At 48.9% G+C, this 8,055-nt stretch overlaps 3 protein-coding genes across 3 annotated transcripts in view; 1 reads left to right on the top strand and 2 right to left on the bottom strand.

The window, feature by feature from the left end:
• The window catches only part of C922_03511 (hypothetical protein), a gene marked incomplete at both ends in the record, with an annotated part of 5,335 nt that extends 794 nt beyond the window's left edge, over positions 1 to 4,541 (bottom strand). The window contains 17 exons of the mRNA XM_008819103.1: positions 51 to 440; positions 571 to 635; positions 773 to 877; positions 991 to 1,074; positions 1,252 to 1,333; positions 1,509 to 1,596; positions 1,882 to 1,966; positions 2,133 to 2,204; positions 2,383 to 2,437; positions 2,637 to 2,729; positions 2,872 to 2,925; positions 3,071 to 3,144; positions 3,263 to 3,310; positions 3,548 to 3,603; positions 3,786 to 3,892; positions 4,078 to 4,176; positions 4,290 to 4,541. Of these exons, the coding sequence (XP_008817325.1) occupies positions 51 to 440; positions 571 to 635; positions 773 to 877; positions 991 to 1,074; positions 1,252 to 1,333; positions 1,509 to 1,596; positions 1,882 to 1,966; positions 2,133 to 2,204; positions 2,383 to 2,437; positions 2,637 to 2,729; positions 2,872 to 2,925; positions 3,071 to 3,144; positions 3,263 to 3,310; positions 3,548 to 3,603; positions 3,786 to 3,892; positions 4,078 to 4,176; positions 4,290 to 4,541 (1,809 nt within the window). The remainder of the gene's footprint in view (positions 1 to 50; positions 441 to 570; positions 636 to 772; positions 878 to 990; positions 1,075 to 1,251; positions 1,334 to 1,508; positions 1,597 to 1,881; positions 1,967 to 2,132; positions 2,205 to 2,382; positions 2,438 to 2,636; positions 2,730 to 2,871; positions 2,926 to 3,070; positions 3,145 to 3,262; positions 3,311 to 3,547; positions 3,604 to 3,785; positions 3,893 to 4,077; positions 4,177 to 4,289) is intronic.
• A 1,080-nt stretch (positions 4,542 to 5,621) lies between these two features.
• Positions 5,622 to 6,680, bottom strand: C922_03510 (hypothetical protein; the record flags this gene model as incomplete). Its single annotated transcript, XM_008819102.1, has 1 exon — positions 5,622 to 6,680. One exon carries the CDS (start codon positions 6,678 to 6,680, stop codon positions 5,622 to 5,624), a length of 1,059 nt encoding a protein of 352 aa, XP_008817324.1.
• Positions 6,681 to 7,452: 772 nt separating this feature from the next.
• Positions 7,453 to 8,055, top strand: part of C922_03509 (hypothetical protein) — a gene marked incomplete at both ends in the record, with an annotated part of 3,357 nt that continues 2,754 nt past the window's right edge. Inside the window, one exon of the mRNA XM_008819101.1 lies at positions 7,453 to 7,732. Within this exon, the coding sequence (XP_008817323.1) occupies positions 7,453 to 7,732 (280 nt within the window). The remainder of the gene's footprint in view (positions 7,733 to 8,055) is intronic.

Raw genomic sequence — 8,055 nt, 5'->3', positions numbered from 1 at the left:
GAAAATATGAGTAACTTTTTTAAGATTTTTTTTTTTATATTCATATTGACTCCGTATTTGAGGATGCACGCGATGATGTGTCTGTAACTGGTGTCGTGTTTGTAGCGGCAGTGCTGGTTTATGTACCCGCACTGGTGCAGGTGGAAGAGAAAGAAGTCGCTAACCGAGTGGTCCTCGCTCTCCAGAAGGCGCTCGATTTTGGTGAGAGGAGGGGTAGAAGTGGCAGTTTCTGGAGTGACACATTTTGGAGTAGCACCTTCTCGAGTGGCACTTTCTGTAGTGGCCTCTGCAACGGCGCTCATAGAAAATGATCCTGTCGCATTGGCCTCCTGTACGGGTGTCTCTTCCTCCTGAAGCAGCTCCAGGCAGTCTTTCCGGTAGGCCACGGAGTAGTCCGGTTTGCGCAGGTGCAGCAGGAAGTTCAGCACGTCGTTCATGGGCTGCGGTGTGGGGGTGGTGTGGAAGCGGCGTGGAGGCCGTTTAAAGGTGGTGTGTAGGCCATTTCGAGTCGGTATCACCTCCCTGTAGTGGCCTCCTCCATGTAGTGGCCCCCTTCGCGCGTGGCCTTACCAGCATGCTGTCCGCGTTGATCACGATGGCCCCCTTGACCAGGTTCGTTACGTTAAACTTCTCCGCTGCGAATTGGGTGCAGGGGTGAAATTGGGGGAAAAAACCCATCGGGGGAAGGAACGGTTTGGCGTAATGTCGAACCGCTGCTTGGTCGTGAGCTAAGGATCCCCTCCCCCGCCGCCGCATCAGGCATCCACCTTACATAGGAATCCCGAATCTAGGCAGTACAGTAGGTAGTCCGACAGCCGGTGCAGCACTCGGTTGATTTTTATCTGTTCGCTTCGGTGGGTGTCCAGGAGGTTCACGCCTGGGGAGTGGAAGCCAATTGTGGAGCGTAAACCGGATTGTGCACTGAAAGCCAATTGTGGAGCGGTAAGCCAATTGTTCCGCGGCAACCCGATCGTGCAACGGTAAGCCCACCCGGAATCCGGTTCAGGATGACGTTCAGGAGATAGTCGAGGTTTCTCTCCACCTTGGTGTCCTCCCCCAGGAAGTCCATCACCTCTGTGAGGGGAAAGGGGTGTCGCCACCAGGGGCACACACTCATTAGCATGGGGTGATCGAGGTGGGATGATCGACGCGGGGTCACCAACCCGGGTGACTGAGCGGACTATGCAGATGAATAACACACAAGGGGGCGATAACACGCTACTCCTTCCCTTTGTGGACATCTGCACCGACCAGAATTAATCACGACGTCTCCCTCCTTCAGTATGACCAACATAGACTTGAAAAAAATCTTCAGGTGGTCAAAGTAGGATGGCTAAGTTGGGACAAACGTGAAAATGTGTAACTCATTTTGCAGCGCGGTGAACGCCGGTGAACAGAGATCAACAATGGGGGGTTGCTCCTTCGCTGCTGCTTCTCCGCGGTCGCTTCTCCTCGGATGCTTCTCTCCGAAGAGGTCTCCCCTTTGTCCCTTCCCCCCCCTGACTTACCTTTATTTTTAAGGCCGACTCGAAATATGCATACACGTCAGAGTTGTAAAGGAGGGCATCCACTTGGACTTGTATCAGATTGGCGTAACTGAGGTGAGTAGAGAAAGGAGGAGTAGAGACAGGATGAATGGAGACAGGGAAGGAACATTCTCATCTCTTGAACTGTTGTGTGGGTTGGCAGCATGGGAGTGCTTCTTCTCCCAGTGGGGACCCTCGTGCCCACTGTTCGCCCATCAAGGAGGATTTATTGCTCAAAATCGCCTGCATTCGTTCAGGCGTTGCAAACACATGCGCACGTTCATATGTTAATATGTCCGTGTGCTCGCTGCTCATCTCTAATTGCGCATCGCTCGTGTGTGTGTCTCTTCCCTACAAGGCGTTGTGAATGTCGCTGGGTGTCATCGAGTTGGCCACCACGTACACTTCTGCATGCAGGTCCTTATCGGTAACGTTGAACTCTGAAGGGGGGGCAATCGGAGCAAAAGCGAAGGGGAGGAATCTATGCAGTGATGAGACGTCACTACTGAATGGGGTGGGTAAAGGATGGATCCTATAAAGACACAGAAGACAGCTGAACCAGTTTGAAACTTCGCTAATGGCAGGAGGTCCGATGGAGATACTAACCCTGCTGACTCTGGTGAGAGATTTTAAACGTGATAAATATGTCTTGACTTTTATCCAAAAGAGGGGGGATGACTGCAATTGGGAAAGGTGAAGACGTGTCTCGTTAGATACAACACTTACAGGTGATGATGCGCTGATGTGGAGTCACAACCTAGGCGAAGGAACAACCCCACTGGATACACCTCGTTGGATACATCTCCCTGGCTACCCCCCCTCGGAGAGCCCCACTCTACATGCCTTCTATACTTACACGTCCTCCTAAAAATTATACATACAATGGTGTGCGTCTCATTCTTCAAGTAGATCTAAAGGGGAGGGGTTGTCAGCGTAACGACGTGTGAAGGGGCGCCCACGGAGGGAATTGCGAGCCGAGACATGCATCCAGCTGTGACTATCCCTGACGACCTTATGGGTACCTATGTAGTCACACAAGTAACAGCCTTTTCTCCGCTCCGAAAAAAAAAAAAAAAAAAAAAAACACACCGTGGCAACTCCCAAACCAACCTCGTATCCAGACCACTTCGCCAAGTCGTCCGATAAGTTCATCCTCTTGTAGTAAAAATTTTTCCGTATGATGAGAGGTATTTTGGAGTCGTTCTGTGTGGTGTTTAGCGGGAAGACGGCACGCAAATGGGTGTGTATTAAGTTACCTCCGCGGGTTGTTCTGCGGGCTGCTCTGCACGCACCCACACCTTTCCTCTTCGACGTTGCTCTCACATGGGTGCGCTCATATAATTACTATCAAAAAATTGAGGTGGCTGCTCGCCAGCTGGTAAAAGTTACTGTCCGCCGTCTGCAAAGGTGCGCAGTAGGGGTGTGTTGTCACACGATGAAAATAAAGCGCAACATAACAACTTTTCTTTGGAGGAGTATCTCCCTGCTTGGGCATATGCACAGGAGAGTTTTCACACGAGAGTCTGCACACATGAGCCATTCACTTTGCTCTTTTTTGTAACCCCATCCAACTCGATCATGCTCTTCTGGTCGTCTATCTTTATGCTTATTTCGATTCCTATTTTGAGAAGAAGAAAAAAAAAAAATATGAACAAGTCAGCAAAGTTAATTTTAGCTAGCTCCTGAAAAGATCACTTCACGCTGCATATCTCTGTCTGTAGGGCTCTCTCCTTCACCTCTGTGATCGATGTAGAAGGTACTCTCACTCGAAACGGATGCGAAGTCTTGCCAGGAAGAGAGAGAGAAAAAAATGACAACAGAATTGTGCAAGTTAGAAGATGCTTCAAATGGGGATGCAAAAAAAAAAGTCTGCGCAGTCCAACATGTAATTTTGAGCGTGTCTTCAAACCGAAGGGGTGTACTTATACGACTTAGTGCTTTCAGAGAATAGTTCCCTCACAAAGTTGGCACGATGCTGCCACTTTTGGCACCACATTGGGCATCACTTTGGGGAGCCTAACTTTGAAAGGACTTGTGGATGAAGAAGAAGTACTCGTCGAACACGACTTTGCGGTACCTGTGGGGGAAGGGAATCAACGTTGGTGAGCTCGGCGCGAGAGAGGGGAGGGTGAGGTAAGGTAAGGCAGTCATCCAGGGGCAGATTACCCCTCAAGCAGTTAGCCGTGAACAGGTTAACGCCAACAGGTTAGAGGCCAACCAGTTGTAGTCGCCCCCAAGGGGGGAAGCATTTGAACCTACCCGATAAACGGTTGCACGGAAAGGTCGACCTTCCTCGGTTGTGAATGATGTCCGGTTCTGCGGCATCTCTCCTCGTACGTCTCGTTTGTAATTGGCACGTATATATTCTTTCCGAGGTGTCAGTGGTGGAGATGGTGAAGGCGGAAGGGGGAGGGGAAATGCGTGTTTATTATTATTGGATAATCCGATGAGGGAGTTTACATGTACACGGTAAACACATATATATATATCTATGTGTGTGTGTCGGGGTGCGCTGTCCCGGAGAAGTCTCTGCTCAGTCTCTTCAGCTGACCATGTTCAGGTTGAACATGTAGTACGTGCTGTACGCAACGCATAGCTGCTTGACGAGGATGCTCTTGTTTATTCCCTTGATGCCTATGTCGTTAATGGCCTATTTGGGGGGGAGGGGAAAGAAGACCGCAGAGTGGACACATTGCGTATCACTACCTGGAGGGGTGTAAAACTCCGCGCGCACTCCTACACAGCCATGTGCAGGCCCCCTACCGCGCCCTCCTTCAGCGTGACATGGACATAGTTGGACTCGTCGCATATATATATCTGCCGGATGTCGGAAAAAAATATTTGGAACTGAACTTCGTAAAAATCCTTCTCGTAAAAAAGCAACTTGTCGTAAGAAATGATCATGTAATACTTTCCCTTCTTTTGATAGCTAGCTAAATTTTTGCACTTGACAAACTCGAAGTGGAGGACGAGCGAGTTCAGAGATTTGCTCAGGCTCCTTCTCAGGTAGCACATCTTTTCGCGCGTGGAGTACAACAGGGCAGAACAGGGAAGAAGAACATGACATAACGGGATGGCACAACACGGAACGGGGCAGAACAAGAGAGAACAGGACAGAGAAGGACAGAACAGGACAGAACAGGAGATAACAGAACAGGACAGAACAGGAGATAACAGAACAGGACAGAACAGAACCAACGTGCAAACAAACACAGATGAGCGGCATCCAAAATGACAAGACTGGTGATCCGCGCAAAGGGGAGTCAAGCCAGTGGTTATTTTTACTACGTCCAAAAGGTGAGAAAATAATATGCTATTTTTTTTTTTTTTTTTTTTTCCCCTTTTTTACCTGAACAGGCAAGGTCAAAATGTACATTTCAGCCAAAACGCTTTTCTTCCCATTTTGCTTTCATGCGAAGGTTGTCCGCATTAGCATAGGGACGACAAAAAAGGATTGCTCACAGAAGGTGACCGAATGGACGAAACCGAAAAAGGTGTGTCTCGTAAGATATAAAAACCAGTTCCTAAATCTGAGTGATTAAAGCTTTAAAAGTTGTGCACGGCGGGGGGGGCGAATGGAAGGTCTTCCAATTGCCAGCACACGCACATAAAAAAAAAAAAACACGAAAGCATATAAAAACGCGAAAACGCATAAAAATACTAAAACAGGCAAAAAAAACTAAAACACATGAAAACGAATAAAAACACAAAAAAGATTAAACCATCAAATAGTGACGCATCAAACCGCACGTACAACACATAGCTACGTGGCGGACATCGCCTCAGTTCGCATATCCCCTGGAACGTGCCTTCCACCTCGATCAAATTTTCTCCCACTCTCAGTTACCTTGTAACACTGACAAAAGCATCAACAGCGTGTGCTCCCATTGGACACGCGATTGAAAGGGTCCCACCTTTGTGGGGAGAACATACGGCCAAACTGAAAAACGGCGTGCATACAAAACTGTGTAGCCATTTTGCGGGTCCATCTCTACGCTCATTTTGTGAACATCGCAGAGGGGAGTAACATAACTACCCATTCCGTTGCTTCCCTAATTGGATATACCCCTCCGTGTCGAAGGACGAGTGGCATCTCTAAATGCCCCTCATTACGTTGAAGAGGTAGTGGGAAGCCTCCCTCGTGAACAACCCCTTTATGTGATACCTCACGTAGCAGCAATCATCCACCAGAAGTAAAGACGGTAACGTATCGTGGGGGGTGAAAGAACCAACGGTTCTGCTCCCAGGCAGCAGCAGCGTGTTTTCAGCCTCTACACTTAATCTGTCATTTATAAAGAAAAAATTGTTTCCATTAAAATAATTGGCTTTTAAATCCTGTGCTATTCTTTTACTGAAGTATGTTGAGAGGAGGTATCTGTATGGCGAGACGTAGCAGTAGTGGAGGTGTATTGGTTGCTGTCTGTCCCTTAGTTGTACAAAATTGCCTTCCTCAGTCATTCTTATCGGCTGGATGTGCTTGGTGCACGGTTCGTCTTTTCCATGCTCTCCCTTCTGGAGCGAAAAATCGGCAAGATATTTTTTCACCTCGTGGATGTGGCTCGTGTCGGTGAAGAGGTAAAGGAGGCTAAACTTTCGAAACAGAATATCGAAGAGACTTTTCCTGGAGACTCTTCCTCTATCGTCCCCATCGGAAAAACATCTTACAAACAAATTGCTACTTATCCTATCGCTGTATTGGGTCTTTTTAATTTTCGTGGAATACAAAAATGCCTTTTCACTCCCATCACTCTGCTTGTAAAGCATGCCCTCTTGGTACTCCTTCACGTGATACGAAATGAACTTGAGGGCGGTTTTCCGTTTGGTCAAATAGGGGGAGAAGGTGTCCCGGTCGATGTGGAACCGGTCGATGTGGAACCGGTCGACGTGCAACCTTCCGATGGGTATTCCCTGCGCATTTAGGAGGCCATCCTGGTGACCGTTGCTGTCGCTCTCCACGAAGGTGACCGAGCAATCATCTTTTTTTTTCTTTTCCTCTTTTAACACAACTTGGGAGCCTTCCCTTTTGGTGTGAACACTCGAGGGGAAAAAGAAGAAAACTCTTTTTCTTCCTTTTGGGGCGGCCAGCTGGGTCAAGTGATACTTCAGATGGGAGCAACTGGAAAGGCGCCAAATGCTTCCCTGCCGATGCGCCATGGGGGCCGCCGAGCAGCACGCACAAGGGGGGACAGTTCGGCCAAAGGGGGGGGAAAGAATGAGCGAAAATGGCGCAAAGATTAAGTAAAAAAGGGGGAAAAAATGGGAAAGCAAGTGGACAAAATTGAGAAATGAGGTGGGCGAAAATGGGAAAGCAGGTAGCCAAATTTGACAAATGAGGCGGCCAAAATTGAGAAACAAATGCGTGGCAAAGTTAAACGAGAAAAGGCCGCGAACAGGACTGGCCAACGCGACGTCGCATGCGGCAACTCATCTCGAAGGCGTTGCGGGGCAGTGCCGACGCAAAGGGGAGCCGTAGTTGCACAGCGGCCAAGCGGGGGGAAAATTGCAAAGCGGAAAAGCGGAAAACAGCGAACCCGCGCGTGCAACACGGAAGATGCGAAATTTCCGTGCACATTTAAAAAAAAAAAAATGCGAATTTTTTTTTTTCCTTTTTCTAGCTCTGCTTTAAGCACATTTGGCTGTTCCTTCATTTTTGTGACTGTCCGTCTGATTGGGCGCGCTCGATTTATCACGCTCAGCTAACTACGCTCATTTGGCAACCTCCCACCCGCTGCGCTTGCCTGATGCACACTTCACCGATCAGTCGCTCATTTATTCGTGTGTCCACTTGCAGACAGAGGGCATTTTTTTCCAACTCGCAGACATCACGCATCCTTCACCCACTCGCAGACAGCACGCATCCTTCACCCACTCGCAGACAGCACACCTTTTTCACCCACGGACTCCCCACCCCCTCCCCTCAGAAAGAATGCGAAATGGGAACGATGGACATCTGCTCGTCGGGATCTCCAGTGACGCTTTTTTCAATATCACCAAATTTTTAACCCTTAACGAGGCACTAAAACTGAAGCTCGTGTGCAAGCATTTCAAAGAATACATAAAAGATGAGAAGGCCTTCTGTCAAAATGAGTGCATTAGTCTGAATAACTATATAATGTTCGTGCGCCTTGTGCACCCGGAGAAGTTCAGGTCCTTCCTGGAGTTCCTGCTAACGGACGAACGCAATGCGTACGCTAGTCCTTTCTGCGGTAAGGCCAACCGGAGAGGGGAGAGAACGGGCGAGGAGATTCCCCCCGAGAGGCCTCCTCGCCGCGAACAATCCATCGAATCGTTACCATCGCATCGTTACCATGGCATCGTTATCATCGCATCGTTACCATCGCATCGTTATCATCGCATCGTTACCATCGCATCGTTATCATCGCATCGTTACCATCGCATCGTTACCATCGCATCGTTATCATCGCATCGTTACCACCACCTCCTTGCCATCTCATCGCTACCACCACCTCCTTGCCATCTCATCGCTACCACCACCTCCTTGCCATCTCATCGCTACCACCACCTCCTT

The sequence above is a fragment of the Plasmodium inui genome (genome assembly GCF_000524495.1).
Source record: "Plasmodium inui San Antonio 1 unplaced genomic scaffold supercont1.15, whole genome shotgun sequence".
In the NCBI taxonomy this organism is placed as follows: domain Eukaryota; phylum Apicomplexa; class Aconoidasida; order Haemosporida; family Plasmodiidae; genus Plasmodium; species Plasmodium inui.
Note: the sequence above shows the minus strand (reverse complement) of the source record. Positions and strands in the feature narration are given on the sequence as shown.